Source organism: Cetorhinus maximus, chromosome 17 (genome assembly GCF_964194155.1).
Source record: "Cetorhinus maximus chromosome 17, sCetMax3.hap1.1, whole genome shotgun sequence".
NCBI lineage: Eukaryota > Metazoa > Chordata > Chondrichthyes > Lamniformes > Cetorhinidae > Cetorhinus > Cetorhinus maximus.
The window spans coordinates 13678606-13703425 of NC_135895.1; the positions used below are offsets into that span (position 1 = coordinate 13678606).

General features: G+C 40.2%; 1 protein-coding gene across 6 annotated transcripts in view; it reads left to right on the top strand.

Annotated features, from left to right (window-relative positions):
* Positions 1-24820, top strand: part of LOC144692189 (endophilin-B1-like) — a 34694-nt gene that overhangs the window by 857 nt on the left and 9017 nt on the right. For 2 of the 6 annotated variants that reach the window (XM_078560736.1, XM_078560737.1), the window contains exons 2-6: positions 8726-8867; positions 14250-14378; positions 16946-17079; positions 17869-17961; positions 23562-23600. In XM_078560736.1, coding sequence (XP_078416862.1) covers positions 8726-8867; positions 14250-14378; positions 16946-17079; positions 17869-17961; positions 23562-23600 — 537 coding nt within the window. Of the gene's footprint in view, positions 1-2698; positions 2862-8725; positions 8868-14249; positions 14379-16945; positions 17080-17868; positions 17962-23561; positions 23649-24820 lie in introns of those variants that run through there. The other 4 variants (XM_078560740.1, XM_078560735.1, XM_078560739.1 and 1 more) reach the window with 4 other exon arrangements.

The following is a 24820-nucleotide window of genomic DNA, read 5'->3' on the forward strand; positions in this document are numbered from 1 at the left end:
GCCTCAACTATTCACAATGTGTATTAATGACATGATTATGACATTGTAGCCAAATTTCCTGATGATACCAAGATAGGTAGGAAAGCAAGTTTTGAGGAGGACACAAAGAGTTTGCAAGGGGATATAGGCAGGTTAACAGAATGGACAAAAAATTGGTAAATGGAGGATAATGTGAGGGTATCCACTTTGATAGGAAAAATAGAAAAGCAAAATATTATTCAAATTGGGAGAGACTACATAATGCTGTGGCGCAGAGGGATCTAGGTGTCCTTATACATGTAGCCACAGCAAGTAAGTAATTAGAAGGCAAATGGAATATTGGCCTCTATTGCAAGGAGGATGGAGTATAAAAGTAAGGAAGTCTTGCTACAACTGTACAGGGCATTAGTGAGACCATGTCTGGAGTACTGTTTTGGTTTCCTTATTTAAGGCAGAATGTGCTTGCATTGGACACAGTTCAGAGAAGGTTCACTAGGTTGACTCCTGGGATGAAGTGATTGCCTTATGAAGAAAGGTCGAGCAGGTTAGACCTCTACTCATTGGAGTTTAGAAGAATGAGAGATGATCTTATTGAAACACATAAGATTCCAAGGGGGCTTGACAAGGCAAATGATGAGATGATGGGTTTCCTCTTATGGGGAATCTAGAACTCGGAGGCACAATTTCAGAATAAGGGGTCCCCCATTTAAGATGGAAATGAAGAGGAATATCTTCTTTCAAAGGGTTGTTAATCTTTGCAATTCTCTACCCCAGAGAGCTGTGGAGACTGGGTCATTGAATACATTTAAGGCTGAGTTAGACAAATCTGGACCTATATTTATACTAAGCTTTGGCGCTCTAAGCCAGTCTGAGAGATCAGAAATGGGACTTCAAACTTCCTCTAAATATTCAGGGAAAACTGCTGGCCTGTTGCACTTCTGCAGGCAGCTCACTGATCTCCAGAATCAAATCAGCCTCACTGGCAGTATCTCTTGGGTAAGTTCCTGCAATGATTTCGAGCAGATCTGTTGCCAGAACTGTGGAGTCACGAGCAGCACTTGTGCTCCTGTCGCTACAGAAAGTTTATAAAAAAACCTCTGCCAAACAACAAACTGCTCTTGAAGAAACCTGCGCAGGCAGGCCTAATACCCACCCCACTCATCTGAGACTAATTTTGCAAAGGATTCCTTCAACAGTTTTAAGGTTCCTAATTAACACACTTGAGGTGCTTAATGCCAGATTTAGGCAACTGCCCAGGACACACACAAAATAAGCCCCTCGGATATAGCAGCACTGATGGGGCAACAGGCCATCCAGCTGCTAAATGAGCATGTTCTACACCTGAGAAACAGGTGCAATACATCCCATCATCTGTACAAAATTTAATTCCTAGAAAGCAGGTTTGGATGTGAGCTTCACATTAATCTGCAGGCTCCTCACATATGGACCATTTGTCAAATGTTGTACTGCCAATGTGAATGGATACTGTTATAGCAGCCCTTTGAAAGAAAATAAAAACTTGCATTTATATAGCATCTGGCATGACTGCCTGATGTCTCGGAGTGCTTCACAACCAATTAAGTACTTTTGAAGTGTGGTCAGTGTTGTAATGTAGGAAATGCGACAACCAGTTTGCACACGGCAATGTGATAACGACCAGATAATCTGTTTTTTGTGATGTTGATTGAAGGATGAGTATTGGCCAGAGCACCAGGATAACTCCCCTTCTCCATGCTGAAATAGTGTCATGGGATCTTTTACGTCCACCTGAGAGGCAGACGGGCTTGGTTTAATGTTTTATCCGAAAGACAGCGCCTCCAATCATGCAGCACTCCCTCAATACTGCACTGGAGTGTTAGTGTTGATTTTTCTGATTCAGGCAAGAGTGCTCCCAGCAAGTTTAAGACCAACACACACCAGTTAAAATAAGTTGAATCCCGAACCTTTATTTACACCAATCCTGACAATAGACATGTTCAGGCTAGTTAAAGGTAAATGCAGCAATGATATGAGAAAGTTCTTCACACACCATTCAACATTTTGAATAAACTCTGGAGTACAGTAGTGAGGGCAGAACCTTGCTGCAAAGAAAGATGTTGTGATTGGGAAGATGGGGTGTGGTATCTGGACATCCTGCTATATGGCTGCCTTGATTTGTATATGTTTGGAGATCTCTGAAATGGTGCAATGCCTCCAGCTGGCTGTTTTGTGGTAAATAGTGATATACATGCAAACTAAACTATTTACTAGTGGGATGACTCATTTTGGTTTATGGTCCTGTGGCAGCTAGGAAGCTTCAGCTACCTCACTTAAGTGGGCTTCCTTTTTGAAACTAGACGGTGAAAACCAGTAGTTTAGTCTACCATCACTGAGTTCTATTGCTTCTTCACCTGATGCACTCATACAGCCACTTCTAGAATATGTACAAGTGAAAGTGGTATTCTGATTTCTTTAAGTGCACCTTAGGAGGTTTTGGGTCTTCATAACAATTAGAATCAGATGCAAAACCTTCACCAGGAATTTAAGAACGATATTCATCAGAAAAAAAATCACCGATGCTCTGTTGTTGCTGAGTATCGCTACCTTAGTAACAGGTTGAGCATTATTCAACCTCATTGACCTTGACCTTTCTGCAGCCTTTGACACATTTGACCACACAGTCCTCCTGTAATATCTCTCCTGTGTTGTGCAGCTCAACATTGTTTGGTTCTACTCTTAGGTATCCATTCGTCAGCAGAATATCTCCAGCAAAGGTTTCCCTTACCGCCCCAGCACTTTTACTTTCAAAGTCCATCAGGATCTCTTTCCTTGATCGCCACCTCTTCCTCATCTACCTGCAGCCCCTTTGCAGCATCATCCACAGATTGGGGCAGCCTCCACAGGTATGCTGATAACACCCAGTTCTACCTCTCCTCCATCTCTCTTGATTCTGCACTGCCTCTGTGTTGTCAGGACTGCTGGCTGGTCCATCGTGTCTTGATGAATCACAATTTCCTTCAACTAAGTGAATATTGATAGGGCCAAAGCATTGTCTTCAACAAACTCCTTACCCTTGCACCAATTCCATTCGCCTCTCTGGCAACTGCCTCAGACTACCAGACTGTTTGCCCTGAGCTCAGTTTCTGATATTGTATCCATCACAGACTTTCACCCTTACTCAGATTATCTGCTATTGAAACACTCATCCATTTTTTGTCACCTCCAGATTCTATTATTCCTGACCAGCCTCAATTCTCCATCTTCCATAACTGCTTATTCAAAGCTCAGCTTTCCATGCCCTATTCACCCGTGTTCTTGCTGATCTGATTTGGCTCTTGGTCCTCCAATGCTTCAAATTTGAAATTCTCATTCTCATGTTTAAATCTCATTTTCTGAAAATGTAATATCAGTAAAATGGGATGGCTCTCAGAATGGAGAACAGAAAATGTATTCCTCTCTGGCTTGTTGACTGTCAGAATAAAGTGCTAGTTTTACTTCAGAAATGCTGATGTAGCAGCTGTTTATTTCATGCATCTTCTGATTTTTATTTCAGATTGTCAGAAAGCACAATTTTATATCTGCTTGTTTATTGTTATGCGTGCTTCTGCTTGGTTGTACTGGTTCAATTTTTGAAGAGCTCTGTTGAAATTATAGGGTGTGGTGAGCTTTGCACTTGTGGTTTATGATACAATCTGAATAATTTCACTGTCTGTTTTCTCATTCATGGGTTGAAACCAGACATCTGCTAATTGTAAAGATAATGTATCCAGTGTTCTAGCTTCAGTGTGCTGTTCATTTCTTTATTATATTAAAGTGATACTATTAACTCTGGTCAAGCTTCCCTTGTCTTCTCAATTTGTCCAATTGTGACCTTTCCCTGGAAGGTGTCAGGCAACTTATTCCGAATTTTGTCCAAAGTCACTGCTGTCAGTAGAAGATTCTGTATGTGTTTTTTTTTTAATGGCTTGCTTCCCCAGATGGCCTGTTTGAATGGATCAGACAGGTTTCTAACCATGCTGCTGAGTGGCACATGAATCATGTTAAGCTGAGTAATTGGGTTTAGTAGCTATTTATGCAATGCATTTTGCTGCTGTGGCACGATATGAATATTTTAGCACTTTTTTCCACTTTGCTACAGCAGCTTCCCGTAGAACTGGAAATATTTAGTGAGAAAAATATCAGCTAATTGTACAACACTTCAACTATGTCTTGGAGCATTGTTGCTGTGTAACCAATCAAATGACTTGTGAACATGGCAACAGAGTGCAGTGAGAGTATGTTGACCTGTGGAATGTAATCATCACCCCATCACTACTAAATTACTATTTTCAACATAACAGTCTACTGTTAATTTCAAGCTGTGGTGTTTCTGCCATTTTTAAATCTAGCAGACTGGCTTGAATTCCGGTGAATGCAGCAATGATGTATTTTCCTCATGGAATCAACACATTTTTTCAACGTGGAAGTTGAGAGCTCCTCAGTGGCTGATGTAAATCTTAAATCTTTACCTTTGAAAATACTTTCCATGTAACTGCTTGATTTTTCTGTGTTGCTGCTCCTGGTTACAGGGGAAAGTAGAATTTTTCTGATAAAGATCATCAGCCTGAAACATAAACTCAGTTTCTCTCCCCACAGATGCTGCCCGACCTGCTGCTGAGTGCTTGCAGCGTTTTCTGTTCTAATCTAAATTTACAGCATCCATAGTGTTTTGTTTTTTCTGTGTAGGGAAAGCTTGCCTTCCAAGCTCATTCTTTATACCCTTCTTTCTATTTACCTTCCACTTTTTTTTTGTACTTTGACTTGCGGTACGTTTTCCCTTTCTTTTTAGATTCACTGTTTAATTTCCCAGGGCTGGCTTCCCATTCATGATGTGAGGGATCAAGGAATTTTAACCTGGATGTACCTGGCAGAGCAAAATGTTTTCGATTTGGCAAAGGAAAGAAACTAACTTAGCACCTTGATGTGTGGCTGAGTTCTGGGGGGTGGAGGGGAAATATAGGTTGGGTGAAGTGGGTGCTACCAGACCATGCAAGATATTTTATTTGAATACCACCCCTGAAAATTAAATATATTAATAAAGAAAGGTTAGGTAAAATGGGATGGTGAATTAAGTAAAAGCTCAGGAAAAAGTTCTGATTGGAATATGATTGATCATTTGGTTTTCAATGTGGATAACATTGCCTAAACCACTTTGGTGGAAGTGCTACACGATATCGTTTTTTTAACATGAATTGTGTCTGATAATGAAAGTGCTACTTTGTGAAATCATTAACAGATGGATAGCATTCATAGTAACTGAGGGTATGCAGCCCTATACAGCTTACACTTAAATAGTTGTTGAGCCCAGATGCCTTCTCAGTTTAAAAATACTTTAGATCACAGTCAGTCTTTGAACAATATCTCTATTCAGTTAGCAACGGCTGTCTCCTAACTTCACCAGTTGCTAAATCACAAGTTATATGGGTAAACTCTACTGTTAACTCTTTTGCCTAACAAGTAATTCTGCTCAAATACACCAAAGTACATGTATTATGTGAATGTGAGAGAGAGGAAATAAAAACATAACAAATTAGCGTACAAGAAATCCCACCATTAAAAAGCCTATGATATAAACTTTTGGTGCAGTGATTCATTTCTTGCTGAATTTTTTAGAAACATGAGTTGCTACCCCAATTATCCTCTCCACCCAATGAAGTATTTTTCTATTGGTATCTAGATGCTTAATAATTGTTGACCTTCCCTTTCTTCAGCCATTTTTTTTCTTACTACTTTCAGCCAGTATTTCTGTTCTGCTTTGTAACTTCTATATCACTTATTCCTACCAATGCTTGTGTCCTAGTGCGGTATAGACCATTTGGTATTTTACTGCTCCAGCATTTACTCTGTTCAGATGAAGTCATTGGAAAAAATTTTAATTGCAACAGGATATGAGAATGCTGACATCCAACATTGGGCTTTCAAATATCTACAGGCAGGAAGCCTTGAGGACCCTCGAAATCCATTACCAAATCAGCGTTGAGTCATTAATGATTCTCTGAGTTTACCATGGTCACCCTGTGATCATTGCATAGGGCCTCACGATAATAATTGATCTTCCAGCTTTCATTGGTGTGGTATACAGGAAGCCCATCTTAAACTACAAGAGATGAAAATTACCTTCGGATCTGGTTATTTGCAATTTAAAAATGCATTATTCTCTCAAACCTTTTTAACCTCCCTCCACTTCCCTTTATTTTTCTTAGTTTTTCAAATTACAGCACAAAGAGGGATTTATGTAGAAGATTGTTTGCTTCAGCCTTGTTCTGGTGGAAGTAATGGGTATAAAATGTTGGCAAACTTTATTGCTCAAAAACAAAGAGTATTCTTCTGTAAGTGCTACACCTGGGTATGCAGAATTTTATGATCAGGTTTATTTTAATGGTCACAAAGGACGGAAAGCGGAAAGGATTTCAGTGTTTGATGATGGTGCTCACCAACCTATTTTAAAATTGTTTTTTCATGGGATGTGGGCTTCGCTGACCAGACCAACATTTATTGCCCATCTCATGCTTTGGATGTTGTGCTGCCAGCTGGAAATCTTGGCAAATTAGATTAAATCTTCGTTTACAGAATTAAAAAAAAACTTTATGCGTTACGCTTTATATGCTGTCTACAGTTCGATTCTATCATGTGATTGTCAATGTTATTAAAGTTTAAAGTTGCACAAGGACTATATAAATACCATATTAAAATCTGTTAAGCAATAGAAAAAAGAAAGGCATACATTAATAAAGCACTTTCAACAATCACTAGATATCTCAAAGTGCTTTATAGCCAATGAAGTATTTTTTGAAACGTAGTTACTTTTGTAACATAGGAAACACTGCAGCCAATATGCACTCAGCAAACTCCCCCAAACAGCAATGTGATGACAACCAGATAACCTGTTTTTGTGATGTTGATTGATGGATAAACATTGGTCAGGACACTGGGGATACATCCCCTGCTCTTTTTCGAAATAGTGCCATGGGATCTTTTGCATTCAGCCAAGCAGACAGTTGGTGCCTCAGTTTAACATCTCATCGAAAGACAGAGCAGCACTCCCTCAGGGCTGCACTGGAGTGTCAGCGTTGATTTTTGTGCTCAAACCCTGGAGTGGAACTTGAAACTGGAAATTGGTGTTTCTGAAATGGGAGTGCTACCAACTGAACCATGCTGACACAAAAAGTTGCATTGGAATTCATGCAGCAACAGTAAGATTTTCTCCATCGGGCAGTTGCTGTTAATGTGGGAATATGGGACTTGGGGCAGTAATGGTCAGAATGAAAACTGCTCAGCTGAAAACTTGTCTCTTCAGAGTTTGCATTATTCGAGAAGAGATGCAACTGTCTTCCAGCTTTTTTTTAGAGCAATGGCATGGGAACATTTAATTTCTCATTAACAGAAAGCTATTTCAGAGCAATGTTACAGTAGCATTTCAGTGAGGCTGCATGCACTCTTTGTGAACTGCGGGAATGCGTCATGCTCTACAATTATAGATTTTCTTTCAATCTTTTGTCTCGGGAGGAAGATTTTGAAGGACTAGCGGTGGAAGAAATGCAAGGCAAAATTAGAAACATATCACAAGACAAAGACATGTTAGATTTATTTGTTTAATCTAGTGCATTGAAACCAATAAGTTAAACAATCCTAATGATGAAACTCAGCCTTCCTAACGTGCATCTTAGATGTTCCATATACACAGGTCATTAGTGCCATGAACAGGTACAGGTAATCACCAAAAGGGCTAATGGAATGGTGACCTTTTATATCTAGAAGACTATGAAAGGAGAGTTAGAATTTATGGTACAGCTTTACAAAGCCCTGGCTGGACCACATCTGGAGTACTGAGAGCAGTTCTGGGCAGCACACCTTAGGAAGGATATATTGGCCTTGGAGGGACTGTTGATTTACCAGAATGAAGCCTGGATTCCAAAGGTTAAATTGAGAGATTTTTCTCACAAGGGTTGTATTTCCTGGAATTTAGAAGATTTTGGGTAGATTTCAAAATATTAAGGGGAACAGATAGGAACTATTTCTGTTGGTTGGCAAGTCTGAGATTAGAGATGTAGCTTGAAAATTAGAGCTCAGGCCTTTCAGAAGTGAAGTTAGGAAAGTGTGGTAGAAGTTTGGAACTCTTCCACAAACGGTCAACTAACTTAAATCTGAGATTGATAGATTTAAGACAGGTAGATAGATTCTTGTTAGGCAAGAGAATCAAAGGTTACCGGGGTTAGATGGGAATGTGGAAATCGAAACACAAGATGATCAACCATGATCTTGATGAATGGCAGAGCAGGCTCGAGGGGCTGAATGGCCTCCTGTTCCTATTTCTTATGTTCTTATTTTTGTTCACCAAAGGATTTAAGGCATATGGGACAAAGGCGGGTATTTAGAGTTAGGTCACAGATCAACCATTATCCCACTGAATGGAGGAACAAGCTCTAGGAACTAAATGGCCTATCCCTTTTCCTATGTTCCTAATACAGAATCCTTAAGGTCATTTAGTCAAATTCCATAAGCTATGGTTTGATGGATGAATTAGATGCTCTTGGCTAGTTTACTAGATAAGACATTGTGTCTTAAAGTACAGTTGACAGTGATTTTGCTATTGCGCTTGTTATCTTCCCAGCTTCAGCATGACATAGAGTTGCTTCCGAGCATAATACCCTGTAATCGCAATGTTGTAAAACTGAAAGTCATCGCGCCTTTTTTAAATTTTGATTTCCGTCTAATTAGTTCGCTTCAGTTTACAGAGGAAAAGTTGGGCCAAGCTGAGAAGACAGAGTTGGATGCCCATCTGGAGAATTTGCTGAGCAAAGCAGAAAGCACAAAACTATGGACTGAGAAAATAATGAAACAGACTGAAGTGTTGTTGCAACCAAACCCAAGTAAGATCTGTGTGTTATACTGAAAAAAATGCTCAAGTAGTACCATTTTTGGTATCAGATTTGAATAAAATAACCTCAACACTGCAGTTCACAGAATATATGGAAGTTGTCCCATCTCAGGGTTACAATCAGTTGAGTTAGCCCATGTTGGATGTTGCAAATTCAAGTGTACGGGCTGTTATGTACGTTTTTTTTTTACGTTATATATTTTAATAGTGTTCCAGGCTGAATTAATGAAATCCTCTTGGAAAGCCAATTTTCACCCAGTGAAAGACTTTAGCTTTAATTTTTGCTCCATATTAGACTTCACTTTTTTAAAAATTTGTTACTAATATTTTTAGAGTGAAATGTTTCTAATCATGTAACTTGATTTTTTTTTTGTATTCTGATTTTGCTTCTTGAATGTATAACTCTTAATTTTATTTCCTATCAGGTGGACGAATCTAATTAGCTGAAACATTTTTCACTTTTAGGGTTTCGGGTTACATAAGACAGAACGGATGAATGTTTTAAAACTGTAGAGAACTTCAGTATTGAGAGCTATTGGCTCTGTTGTTTTTCAAGGTATCAGCTTTTGCACACTTTTTTACTTTCATTGCCTTAAAAGTAAGAGACCTAACTGCAGTCCGTAAGGATTTTAGAATAAGTTTCAAAAAGAAGGCTCTGTTACTAAAACTCCACATCTTAACACTTTTTTGTTGAAGACTTCTCGAAAGATTTATAGGAAATTTTAACTGTTTGGGTTAAATGCTTCAAAACTGTCAGTGTTTTAACTATCTACGACACTGCCAGTAAGAAATGTGTTATCCAAAGAAAGGTCATTTTTCTTAGTGCTGTAACACAAACGACCAACAGATAATGGTGAACCGTGACTGCACGACTTTACGCCCCACTTTCTGTAAGAACTCTGTTCCATTCTCCCACATTCTCCATTTCCATCGCATTTTTTGTTCTGATGATGCACTTCCAATAAGTCTTCCTTTTTCCTCAACCAAGGATTTCCCTTCACTGTGGTTGACAGGGCCTTCAGTCACACCTGTTCCATTTCACGCACTTCTGTTTTCAGTTGCCCCCCTCCATTCCTCCCGGGACCATGATAGGGCTCCTCTGGTCCTTATCTTTCACCCCACCAGCCTCCATATTCAATGATCATCCTCAGCCACCTCAGTGTGATGCCACCAGCAAACATATCTTCCCCTCCCTTTTTCAGTATTCCGAAATGACTGTTCCTTCCGCGACATCGTAATTCACTCCTCTATCGTCCTCAAAACCCCTTCTCCTTCCCAAGGCACCTTTCCAGGCAAGCACAAGAGATGAAGCACCTGTTCTTTTCTCTCCTCCCTTCTTACCATCCAAGGCCCCAAACAGTTCTTCAAGGTGAAATAGCAATTTGCTACTGCATTCGCTGCTCACAATGCAATGGCCGCCTCATTGGGGAGACCAAACACAGATTGGGTGACTACTTTGCGAAACACATTCATTCAGTCTGCAAGGATGACCTCGACCTTCTGACCACCTGCCATTTTAATTCTCAACCTTACGCCCACTCTGATCCCTCTCTTGCCTCTTGCAGCGTTCCATTGAAGCTCAATATAAGCTCATAAATAGTACTTACTATTTCAGTTAGGTACTTTACCACCTTCTGGACTGAACAGTGAGTCCAACAATTCTAGATTGGAACCTCTGGCCCTGTTTTGTTTTCTTTTGTCTTTGCTGATTTGGTTTTTTTTCTCTTTTTATGCTTGTGGACAGCAACTGTTTATGATTCTGATATTCACGCCTCCTCTAGACAGATCCTTTTTGTTTCTTTACTTGTACCATCAGCACTTCCTTTGACCTAACACCATTTTGTCATTTAACCCCTCCTGCCATCCATCCAATCCAGACCTTCTCTTTTGTTGTTTTTCCCATCCTCCCCTATTCACTTGCTTAAAACCTGGTACATCTCTAACTTTTCCAGTACTGATGAAAGGTCTCCGACCTGAAACGTTAACTTTTTTTTCTCTACAGATGCTGCCTGACCTGAGTATTTCTAGGATTTTGTTTTTATTTGATCTCCAGCATCCACAGTATTTTGTTTTTGTATGATAACTATTGGTTTCAGACAGTGTACAAGTTTCAGGAGTATAAGCCCCCTCAATCTACAAGTCACGATGAAGGTTAATTAAAGAACTCGCTTTCTCCTCTCTCCTTACCCACTCAACTCCCCCTATCCCGGCTAAAATTTGAATGCTATTTAGCAACTGGAATCACTGTCCTTTATACAGGTAGTTTATTACCTGATATTATATAAACAGAAGTAGACCATTCAATTCCCTCGAGCCATTCATGACTGAGCTGCATCTTAATTCCATCTACCCATCTTGGTTCCCTTACCTAACAGATTCAATCTGAGTTTTGAAGTTTTCAGGTGATCTAGCCTCTACTGCTTTTTTGTGGAAGTGTGTGCCAGATTTCTGCTATCCTTCGTCTGAAGAAGTTTGCATGCGTTTTTGATAGAATTTTAAATTCCATTCACTGGATACTTCTAGATTGCTGCCGAATAAGACTCTTATTTCTGTATGCTAATGATATGCCAATCCGCGGTCTAAGTGCTGCTTCAACTAACCCTGGGAAAATGTGATCTCCCTCCACAAACGATGTGCCCGGCCTGAAGTATGCCTTTTGTAGTAATTTTGATGTTGAGCTGGAGCTTCACAACATATGTTTCTCGCCATATTTTGCAGTGTGAAATACGAATTCTATGTTCTTCATATGCCAAGTATCATCCCCTTAAAACCAGTCTTCACTTGTGTAAATATGAAAAAATGTTTATTGAAATATCAAATCTACAATTTTGATTGTTTCTACTTAAAATCTCGTGTGCTTGTCGTGTTTGCCAACTGACTTGCCTATACGTTCTTAGTTCTCATCAGAATTTCACTGAAGAGTAATGGTGAGTCAGTGACTTTTTTCAAGTAGCTTTGAAGTAAGGGGCTGTTAATTATTTTGCTAGAATTTCAGTGAAATATAATTGAGTCTGAAGTCATGTGTGCAAAACACTCAATAACAGCCTAGTTTTTGTCCTTCCAAACTGGTGTTGGTCTTAAGGAACATTTTGTGTGCTGGTACAAAGGCAACGTTTGCAGGTCTTTTGCTGTTGGAGGTAATGGTGGAATCAAAATCCGATGAAATGCAAAGTGTTAAAACCTATTGGCTTAAGTGTAATTTCTTTAGTTGGTATCAATAGCCTAAATAAACCTTTAGGTTTGTAGAGGTGCTGTTGATCATAATGCATAGTCTTAACCTTTTCACATGCTTTAATGGTAAATACATAAGTATCCTAATTAGGTATCTAACTAGGCATGAAAACCTGGCCATATTGAGGATCAACGTGACAGTTGTTGATTGCAATAAATCTAACATCTTTGTAATGGGTCTTGCAACAGATCTAAGGAGCAAATAATGCTTCCATTACCGCTACTTCAAGACCAAATATTGACCATGACCAACTTGGGAGTGTGATGGACAGTATCAAATTTAAAGAAAAAGCATACAATTGAGTAAAGATAGGTGGCAGGTCAGAAGATTGGAAAGAGTATAAAGAACAGCAAAGAATGCCAAAAAGATTAATAAGGAGGGAAAAATTAGAGTATGAGTGAAAGCTAGTAATATAAGGATGGATAGTAAGAGTTTCTATAGATATTTGAATAAGAAAAGAGTTAACAAAGTGAGCATTGGTCCTATAGAGTGTGTGTCTGGGGAACTGATAATAGAGTCAGAGGCCTACAGCACAGAAAAAGGCCCTTCGGCCCATCGAGTCATGCCAGTCAAACAAGCACCTAACTATTCTAATCTCATTTTCCAGCACTAGGCCCATAGCCTTGTATGCCATGGCTTCGCAAGTGCACATCCAAATACTTCTTAAATTTTAAGAGGGTCTCTGCCTCTACCACCCTTTCAGGCAGTGAGTTCTGGGTGAAAAAATTCTTCCTCACATCCCCTCTAAACTTCCTGCCCCTTACCTTAAATCTGTCCACTGGTTATTGATCCCTCCACCAAGGGGAAAAGTTCGTCCCTGTATACCCTATCCATGCCCCTCATAATTTTATATACCTCAATCATATCCCCCTCAATCTCCTCTGCTCCAGGGAAAATAACCCCAGTCTATCCAATCTCCCCTCATAACTAAAACTCTCCAGTCCAGGCAACATCCTGGTAAATCTCCTCTGCACTTTCTCTAGTACAATCACATCCTTCCTATAATGCGGATTCCAGAACTGCACGCAATACTCTAGCTGTGGCCTAGATTTTATACAGTTCCAGCATAACCTCCCTGCTCTTATATTCTATGCCTCGGCTAATAAAGGCATGTGTCCCGTATGACTTCTTAACCTGTCCCGCTACCTTAAGGGACCGGTGGACATGCACACCAAGGTCCCTCTGATCCTTGGTACTTCCCAGGGTCCTACCATTCATCGTATATTTCCATCCCTGTTTGTCCTGCCCAAGTGCAGCACTTCACACTTTTCCGGATTAAATTCCATTTGCCACTGATCAGCCCATCTGACCAGCCCATCTATATCCTCCTGTAATTTAAGGCTATCCTCCTCACTATTTACCATCCCACCAATTTTCGTGTCATCCGCGAACTTATTGATCAACCCTCTACATACAGGTCTAAATCGTTTATATATACCACAAACATCAAGGAACCCAACACCGATACCTGTGGAACCCTGCTGGATACAGGCATCCAGTCACAAAAACACCCCTCAACCATCACGCTCTGCTTCCTGCCACTCAGCCAATTCTGGATCTAATTTGCCAAATTGCCTTGGATCCCATGGGCTCTTACTTTCATTATCAGTTTCCCATGCGGTACATTATCAAAAGCCTTGCTGAAGTCCAAGTTTATCTTATCTTACTAACTGAAAGTTGCAAGGGATATGGAGCTAAGGTGGTTATGGTATGGGGAGAAAGCGGGAGCAGGCTATTGAGTTGGATGATCAGCCATGATCATAATGAATGGCGGAGCAGGTTTGAAGGGCCGAATGGCCTACTCCTGCTCCTAGTTTCTATGTTTCTAAATGAAGCTGAAGTACAGTTAACATTGATCTAAGTGAAAGATTGAACAAGCTCAAAGGACTGAATGGCCTACGGCTGTTCCTATGTACAACCCAGTCCCAATAAAACAGAAATATCAAATGTTGCAATCAAACAATTGCTCTGTTTAGCCAAGTTGAGAAATTGTGACAAAATTCATCATTACTGTTAAAATGTAAGAAGGATGTTTTCACTGCATAATTGCAAATGCAGAAAATGTAATCTCATCTTGCAGTCTTGTGATCCATTAGCACATGACCTCTGAATCAAATTTTGTTTGTTTTTATCCTTCTTCAGATGCCAGAATAGAAGAATTTGTGTACGAGAAACTGGATCGCAAAGCACCACCACGTCTAAATAACTGTGAACAATTAGGCCACTATATGCTTGAAGCTGGAAATGAGTTTGGCCCTGGAACTGCATATGGTACGAGAATTCAAGCATTTAGACAAAACTCAACTTCCTTTGCATTGCTAAGTACCGTTTTTAAAACAATTTATTTCCTTAGAATAAGGTTTCTTATGATCATTGACTAAAATAATTTCACACAGCATCCACAGGCATGATGGGCCTCCTGTGCTGTATCATTCTATGACAAATGGGTGTACTACACTTTTTTTAAAACAGTATAACTTTTAGCCTGAACATAGGCTGCTTCATTATTTCACGTAGATGATGAACTTCAGAGTTCTCACCCCTTGGGGTTGAGGTTGGGAGAGATGGTAGCTTAGTGGTAATGTCATTGGACTAGTAACCTAGATGCCCCAGCTAATCCTCTGGGGGCACAGGTTTGGATCCCACCACCCCAGCAGGTGGAATTTAAGTTCAATTAATAAAATCTGGAATTGAAAGCTAGCCTAGGTAATGGTGACTGTGAAACTATCATTGTTGTAAAAACCCATCTGGTCCATTTAATGCCCTATAATCTGCTACCCTCACCTAGTCTGGCCTACATGTGACTCCAGACCCATAGCAATGTGGTTGACTCTGAAATGGCCTTGCCAAGTCACTCAGTTAAAAGGCAATTAGGGATGGCCAACCAATGCTGGTCTTGCTGGCAACAGCCACACCCCATGAAAGATTTTTTTTTTTTAAATTGCTGTGATCTCGTTGGGTGGCAGAGAAGGCTCAGGGCCAAATGGCCTACTCCAGCTCCTGCTTCTTATGTTCTATGTTCTGCCACCAGAATTGAACTTCCTTGTGCCTTCTTGTGATCTATTAGAAAAGTCAGCTAATCTGATTGATTTGGTGTTATCCTTTAAGATGACTGACGCACAGCAATCCACATCTAACAATTAAGCTGTTTAGTAATTACTGGCCACTTGGGAATAACTTTCAGGTGTACACACTACTGGTTTCAAATTGCTGGGGTCTGCACAAAACTTAAACTTATTAATCAATTATTATTAATTGATTTCCTGGCAATTTAACATTTGCTGCATGGAATTATGTACTTTGAACAAGCTTATGCTTGTGACATATTCCTTTTCAATCCAAAGTGAAGCCAGAGAGAATTCTGGAAAGAGGGGCAATTGGAATTCCTGGTTATGACATCATTAGGGTTCTGAGTAATTAGCCTGACTTGACATTGCGAGATAAACAGGGTTCAGATAAGAGCCAAAGCCATGAGCTGGACTGTAACCCAAGTTGCTATCGAGATGGGAGCTACCTGACGAAAAAACAGAAAGCAGGAGCTGGTTGAGTTTCAGGCTACAGCTTGTGCTGAAACACACGGAAACAAACAAGCGAAGTTCTTTTCAAAAAGATCAGTTTTCTGTTTGGCAATAAAAAGAAATATAGAACTCCAGAAGCTCTTGCGTAAGCAATGTACATGCAAGCTAAAAGGGACTAAATCCCAAAAGCTTTGTGAATAACTCGGGCATGCTAACAGCTGAGCATTTGTATCAGAGGATTAGATAGTGAACTGGGTGTGGTTGGTTGCTTGGAAAGGAACCTGGGAAAGCTACACCATCAGGACTGATGGGACCCAGAGTGTGACATGTCGGTGTTAACCCTCTCCGGGGACTTCGGGTAGAATGTGGCTGTCAGGGAAAGTGACTTGATGGTCCAATCTATTGAGCGGGAAAAGTGAAAGATCCTAATACCAGAGGCCGAGTTAAAGAACTTTGAAACTGCACGTGGTGCCACATTTGGGCGGAGAGTGATGTGAGTGCTTGTAATTTCAAGAGGGGTGTCTTTATTGTGATTGTTTAAAATCTGGAGGAGGTGGTGGCAGAGTGGTATTATCCCTGGACTAGTATCCCAGAGACCCAGGGTAATGCTCTGGGGACCTGGGTTCGAATCCCACCACGGCAGATGGTGATATTTGAATTCAGTGAAAATCTGGAATGAAAAGTCTGATGACCACGAAACCATTGCAGATTATTGTAAAAACTCATCTGGTTCACTAACGTCCTTTAGGGGAGGAAATCTGTCGCCCTTACCTGGCCTGGCCTACATGTGACTCCAGACCCACAGCAATGTGGCTGACTCTTAAATGCCCTCTGAACAAGGGCAATTAGGGATGGCCTAGGCAGCGACAACCACATCGAATGAATATAAAAAGAATTAATCTTTTCAAGGGAAGTACCATTTATCTGTTCATTTTATGCTTAATTTTATGTTGGTTTTGGGTTTGACTGTTGCAGTAAACGTTTTAAAAAGTGAAATCTTGGCCATCGATTCCTTTTGTCAGAGTTGTTTGCGGATTCCTTTCTTTCAGGTTATTGGCCTCCATAGGGATCATAACTGTTTTGACGGTCAGGTCATATTTTCAACGAATAGACCAGTAAAAGAACCTGATAAAACTGCCTTCAGCAGGTAGATCGCTGTTTTGGCTCAGTAAAATCGCAGCTTTGGGAATACAGTTCTAACATTATGCTACATAACTCTAGCAGAACAGCAGAATTGTGTTGAAATTGAAATGAGAAATGTCTCTCTTTTATTCCAGCAAAGGGAAAGTCTGAAAAATGTTGAAACTTTTTTTCCAACAGGCAGTGCCCTAATTAAATGTGGAGAAACAGAAAACAGAATTGGTGCTGCAGAAAAGGAGTTAATACACTCATCGGAAGTTAACTTTTTGGCACCCCTTAGGAACTTCCTGGAAGGAGACTATAAAACAATATCTGTAAGTTGAAGCCATTTTCTCTTGACCGTGTGTCAATGAAGCTTTGTTGCTTAAAATCTTATGTTCAAAGTCCTCCAATTCCAGATTCCCGAGTGCTTTTTTTTTGAGGATATGAAATTCCTCTCCACCCTGACATGTAATCGCATCCCATGGTTCTGTAGGTGAGCAGCTTCCAGTGTTTCACTCTTTCATTTTGCTTCCATGCTTTTCATCCATTCCATTAATATGGGCTCAAACCTGCATTCTGATATTTTGTTGCACTGCATTATAGACTTAAAGTTAATAGAAAATTGAACTGAGTGGGATTGGTTACTAGAAAATTAAGCAATTACCCTTGGCAATTTTCTCTCATCTTGTTTTACTGACAACATTATACCAGCAAGGCATTTAGCAGGTATCACTGGCTGGAAATCTGACATTAAAACCTTAAGTGAATTTTACTCTTTAGAACCTGCAGGTGCTTAGACTAATTGTAGAACCCCCTGCTGCAATCCCAGCTACCTCAGCTCAAGGATGCAACCTTATTTTTTGTGTGACTCAGTTGCACCTTTCTTCTGGTAGCCATTCAGCTTTAGTACCTGACTTATTTAGAGCCATTCTGAGTTTGAGGATGGAGAATGGCTGTGTAGACCAGCTCTTCATGACACTAACAGCTCACAGTCTGGCAGACCTCTGTTTGGTATCACAATGCAGAGTGGGAGACAGCTCTCCATGCACTGGACAATTGGTTTCAATTTGAATTATTAGTGTTTTATGACATTAATATCCAGGATCAATTGTTGCTTTCAGAAAGAACGTAAACTCTTGCAGAATAAAAGACTTGATTTAGATGCAGCAAAAGCAAGACTGAAGAAGGCAAAGGTCTCAGAGGCCCGTTCAGCGGTAAGTAAAGCACAAAACTGATGAAATTCAGTAACCTGTTATAAGTAATCCTGATGTAACTTGGGCCAGAATCTTCTATTCGGCGTGCGGAGGCCGACCCTGCATAAACTGACACCCGGTGACGTCAGGCATGTGTCCTGATGTCACCGCACGTCATTCTGATCTTCCATTCGGTGGGTGTGCATCGGCGTCGGCTGCCCGCCCACCGAACTGTCAAAGGCCTGTTAAGGCCGTTAATAATCTAATTAAAGTAATTGTCAGGGCTGCCGCCCAACCTTAAGGTTGTCAGGCAGGCGAAGAGCCCAGCCGGCCTTCGCATTTTTCATGGAACCTCATCCACGGGCGGGATGAGGTTTCATGAAGAGTTTATTAATAAAATTAAAGTTTTAATGAAAATTCACAAACATGTCCCAGCTTGTGACACTGTCACATGAGGGGACATGTCTGAATAATTTTTTTATTCATTTTTTTCAATTTTTCATAATGAAATAAACCTCCCTAAGGCAGCTACGTGCCACAGGGAGATTTCTGGACTCTTTCGCGTGCGTGCACAAAAGAGTGCAGGCCCCAACTCTCCCTCCTCCCCCGCCCGCACAGGTAGCGCTGAGTGCTTCCAGGTGCGTGTCACACTGGGCAGGCCAATTAAGGTCCGCCCACATAAAATGGCGGCGAGCAGCCAATCGTGGACGGCAAAAGGCTCCGTGCCCGCTCCCAACCGGCCCGCCCAACGGGGAGAAAATTCTCCCCTTTAAATTGAAGGTCTACTTTGAAGAAAATCTCCCAACTGCTAAGACCCTTTATGCTTTGAAAATAATTCCAAAAATTGAATTTGAAAGCAATAGAAATTATTATTCTCAGAATGCAGATAGCCTTAAAAACAATTTTTGTATGACGCGGGGTAATTTGGCTTGTAATTTTACTTTTAAGCATGCTACAATGCAGAGATACTGAAATGTGATACCTTTTAGCTGAGCTAAGTTTTCAGGTAATATCAGGTTAATGCTGATTCAAAATGCTAGAATGGATTTCTCTTAAGTACATTGTGAATATTATTTTTCTGTAGTGTAATTTTGAGACATGAATAATTTTGGTATCAGCCATGGCTCGGTGGTAGCGTTCTCATCTCTGAATCAGCAGGCTGCGGGTTCAAGCCCCACTACAGAGACTTAAGCACAAAATCTAGTGCTGAACTCGAGAGCTGCACTCTTCAGAGTTGTTGTGTTTGAGATGAGATGATAAACCAAAGAAACTATCTTCCCCTTCAGATGGATGTAAAAGATCTCATAGGACTATTTTAAATAAGGACAGGGGAGTTTCCTCTGGTGTCCAGATCTGTTTATCCCTCAATGAACATCACAAAAATAGATCACCTGGTCATTATCGCATTGCTGTTTGTGGAACCTTGCTGTGTGCTAATTGACTGTCGCATTTCCTACATTACAACAGTGACTACACTTGAAGGTACTTCATTATTTGTTGAGGTCATGAAATATGCTACATAAATGCAGATCTGTCATCTTCCAATGCAAAAATGTACGGATACACTGTGGAGTGCTGACAAATGCAGTTTCAATGCCCATTCCTTTTAGTTCACGCTCTGAGCTCTGCAGAGCAAAAGCTGTAGGGACAGGGAAAATCCGAGGGGAAGATTCAAGTCTGGATGGTCGCAAGCTAGCCACTCCCTTCTCCTCTTTGGCAAGGCATTGAGACCAGATGGTCTGAAGATGGGGATGATTTACAAACAAAAATTAAATGTGACCTTTAGTACCAGACTTTGAATCACAATGTACCACACACACATGCAGTCATTTATGAACTTAATTCCATGCATTGAATCTTATATCCTGTTTCAGTCAAGATGATTCTGCAAGCTGAGATTATGAAATTGGCCTTTGTAATGTAACTATTTAAGCCTTTAAGCCTTTGTATCATTCTGGTGAATGTGTTCTGTAACCCCTTCAAGGCCTTGGGTTTGGTGCCAGAAACTGAACGTGATTCTCCTGATGGGAATCTGATCAAGCCATTGTACGATTGAAGCTTTGCATCTTCCCCTTTTATATTCTAGCCACATTGAGATAAAGACCAACATTCAGTTAGCCTTTTTGTACCTGTGCACTAGCTTTTCATGATTAGTCCACATGGATGTCCAAATCCTTTTGCTACTCCACAGTTCCTAATTTCTTGCCACTAAAAAGTATTTCCATTTGTTTGTCTTGGACTCAAAACGGATGACCTCTTGTTGATCCCTGAAACATTTAGATTTTGCAATGGCTAATTGAACCTAAGTTTAGTTGAAACTCTAAAGGGAAGATGAGTATGAAGTAGTATAATCTTGGTATTGTGAAAGACCCTGTAATGAAGTACTTTTTAAAAATCCAAGGATAATTCATAATTCGAGCTGCTATGGATGCATGTGCATACAAGATGTACTGCAGAAACTCACCAAGGCTCTTTCGACAGCGCCGTCCAAACCTGCAATCTCTGCCACCTCGAAGGACAAGGGAAACTGATGCATGGGAATACTGCCACCTGCAAACTCCCCACCAAGCCACACACCATCCTGACTTGGAATTATATCGCGGTTCCTTCTTTGTCAGTGGGTGATAATCCTGGAACACTCTTCCTCACAGCACTGTGGGTGTACCTACATCACATGGACTGCAGTGGTTCAAGAAGGCAGCTCACCACCACCATCTCAAGGGAAATTAGGGATGGGAAATAAATGCTGGCCTAGCCAGCGACACTCGCATCCCATCAAAGAAAAAGAATGTAATGTTTGTGCTCCAGTTCTTAAAATTGCTGGACTTTTGACCTCCACTGTGCCTGTATAGGTAAATGGTAGAGGAGAAGCTGGGTGGGTCAGCAATGTAGGAGCACAGAAAGAAAGAGAAGAGGAAGAAAGTGTGTTTGCGATCTCCCTTGATGGAGATCAATGTATGGCAGTGAGAGGAGAAAGACTCTCTCAAAAGTGAGGTTCAGTAAGAAGATTTTCAGGTGGTGATTAAATTTTTCTTCCACCTACCACATGGTTCTCCATTTTGGGCATATAAGGATTGGCTGTATCAGTTGGTACAGAAATGTGCAGTTAAATAGCAGCTTTAACATAGCAAAATCTCCTGGGGGAATAGGGAAACATTATGGGGGTAACAGTCACCCAGAAAAAGTTAGAACTTCTGACGGAGGTGACTAAAGGCCACCTTAACAGACTTTTTGAAAAGTTTTTGAAGGTGGGAGAGATTCGGAGCAAAGGATTTAGGAAGTGAGTTCCAGAATGCAAAAATATTATGGCTGAAGGACAACTGATAGTGAAGCAAAGAAGTGAAAGGGAATATAGAGTAAGTTGTAATAGTGAGAGAGGGGAACAGGGATGCAGAGCTGGTGAAGGCTGTAAAGACAGGCCAGAGAGGGAATTTGTAAGTGCGGATAAGTATTTGAATTCCACACCTTCAAGATGGGAAGTCACTGGAGGTGGATGGGGTGGGATGATAGATGAGCAGGAGCTAGCCCTAATCACATGACTAAACGGGACAGTCACTTTGGTTGAAGAAAAGTGAATTCTTTCCAAATCGTTAATGTGGCGAGCATGTTGGGCACATTGGTTAAACTTTGCCCTCGTTGATAGGGCTGCTGTTGTAGGTAGAAATGGGAGAAGCTAACAAACTTAAAATTCTGCAGTCATCCATCTGTTTGCTTCAATTATTACAGATTAACCCATTTAAGAAGTCAGATGATCCAGTGAGTGTTCCTTAAATGTGTTAGAGGTGTCAGCTGTGGCTCAGTTCATAGCACCCTCGCCTTTGAATCAGAGGGTTGTGGGTTCATGTCCCACTCCCGGAAACCAAGAACTGTGATTGTACTCGAAAAGAGTTGCAATCTGTGACTGTTGATAACTCGAAAGAGTTTCCTTAAATGTGTTAGAGGTGTCAGCTGTGGCTCAGTTCATAGCACCCTCGCCTTTGAATCAGAGGCTTGTGGGTTCATGTCCCACTCCCGGAAACCAAGAACTGTGATTGTACTCGAAAGAGTTGCAATCTGTGACTGTTGATAACTCGAAAGAGTTTCCTTAAATGTGTTACTGACTAGTAGGACCTTTTGGAGTGGTTAGTTCAGTGAGATAGCACAGTATATTTTCAACTCTGCAGTCTTTTTAGTATTCATCTCGGACTGATCAATTAAAGCCTTGTTCCTTGCTCCCTATCCCAAACTTCATTTATGACACTGTAGAGCCAAGATTTCCAGCAGAAAGTATAAGTTTAAGCTTTGTAGTCTAGATAGAAGACAGTTGAAAGGGACATCATTGAAGTATGAAATGTATAGTATAAATTGGTAAACAGATTATTACTTCAATGTGAGCAGTACCAAGGATATAAATGGAAATTAATGAAATACTTGAGTGAAAAAATATTTTGTACAGCTACCACAAGGTAATAGAAGCAAAGAGATTAGGAATATTTTAAGTATATTTAGATTCCAACAGCACAGTTAATGTACTTGAGGGATGAGAGTTGATAAGTCAAAAGGCCTTTCCTATCCCTGACCTTTCTTTTGTTCTACTAGATTTTGGTAATGGTGGAAGATGTGGGAAATTGAAAAAAAGTCATTGATGGAGTGTGGGTGTGTTTTTTAAGCTGGAGAGTAAAGCATGTGGCTGGAGCACAGTCGAGATAATTTTGTATTTGACACATGCTATACCTGACTTGGAAGTGTTTAGCCTTGATACAAATTTGAAAAACATTCAATTTCTCAACATCACCATTTTTCACCCCGAGTGCAAAAATTTAACCAAAATGCTACCATTTTGGTACTGGATAATGGCTTAAGTTACTGAATAAGCTTGACTGAGAGGAAGTTTAAAGATGTGTGACACAGTTAATCAAGGAATGGTCAAAAGGGCAATAGATCTGTAATAATGATATGATTCTTGTTTGGACACTATATCGTTCAATGTATTTATGCATATCTTACCCACGTGTGTGAGGATGCTGCAATTTAATTCCATTGATTGCACTTTATGATAGATGTTCACACTGGCTTGGGTTAAGACCACAGTGAAATCTAGATTAATGCCTTAATGCCAGGTTAATAGGCACTTAGACCTAAGTATACAGTTGGGAGTTAGCAGATGTCAGCTACCAAAGCAGTTGGGATGCTAATAAGTACCCTGTGACTAAGCAAAAAAAAAAAAAATCAGCTGATTCCTACACCAGATTGCTAGCACCTTCTGCTGATTGTCAGTGATTGTTTGGTGAGAAGAGAATCAGTCTTAGCTCTGATGCCCTCGGTCAAATAGCTGAGCAGTTCTCACCGTTTAGATTCACACACAAATGGCCAGTTAGGCAAGATACTGCTGCCTGTGGAACATTACCCAGCAAGAGTCAATGCCTCAGAATTGAGAAAACCAGAAATTTTACAATTTGTAAAACAGCGCACAATTATGCCATGCAAAATAAAAACTACATTATCATGAATCAGAATTCACTACCGATTAATGCATACTGTAATTTATACAGTGTACAACTCTTCAGCTTTATAGCTTAAGTTTTGTCATCTGGCTAATATGAATGTCTCTTGTCCTTGTCTACTTTACCTGAATGTTCTAGCAACTAAACGCTTCTGAAGCTGAAGGAGACAACTTTATGGTAAATTTCTCTTACATGCTCAACTTGCTGCATGTAACATGGCTGAAGGTTTGTTGGCCTTGTGTGTTTTGACGTTATACTTGAATGCTGACTCTTGCTATCATAGCCCAAGATGATCCTGAGTTGACAAGATTGTACTTGTTAGCTCAGATAAACTGATAAACAAATTTATTCAAAGCACAAATTTTATTCTCTTGTTTTAAAATATTCGTTTCCTATTTTACTGCAATTTATTTTTCTACAATTTTTAAATTGTTTTACTTGGGATTCAATATTTTAATATATCTTCCTCACGAATTATATATGCTTTGAATATTCCTGTGGATGGGTTTACAAATTTCACTGTAAGATGCTACAGTGAATAGAGAACGAAAGGAAACTTTGCAATTGTCATATCCACTGCATTTTGAGGTCTCACTGAATATTAAGCTGATCCCAAATTCCCAAGTATGTTGTTGCAAGTATGTGTCTTGGGAAGGGAGAGAGGAAAATTCTGCTCATTCCAGATAGATTCAATGCTAAAATAATTCTTTTTGTTTTCATTTTAGTTCTTGTTTAAGTTGTATGTCCTGGGTGTCATTGAATAAAGGGCTTTTGATAGCAAGAGGAGGTATAGGTGCCTTTGTTGTGTAATTCCATCACCATTTCTGACCCTCCGTGTCCTCTGAAATTGTATAATTTTGTTGTTCTTTAACTATATAATTTTGGTATTAACCCTTTCAGTACTGAATGTTCTCATCAAATTTCCTTAAGCACTTGTAAAAATATCACCAACAATGGAATTCTGTACAGAATTAAAATATCTAGGCACTATCTTTTGATGGTGATGATTTTTAATCATCCTTGCCTGTACTGAAAGAGGTTTTTAATTAGAAATAAGACATGAAGTTTTGCTCTTTAGTAGCTTCATCCATACTATTAGAGACTATCATATGCTTAGAGATCAGCTGATGCTGCGATTCAAAGTGAAACCACTTCACATTGCACTGTGGCTAAACTTTTGATGTAACCCAGCAGCTGTCATAACACTGACAGGAGTTCTTGATGACCCCTTGGGTGTATCCGTAAGATTGTTCAACATTAACCCTCAAATACTTTTTAATATTCTGCACAATAGTAGAAACTTGTTAGCAAGTGGTGAATGTAGGGGTTTTTTTTTTTACCCTCCTTCAGAATTGTCATGCTGGACTCTTTTCCTGAGGTGGTAGCAATGCTGCATC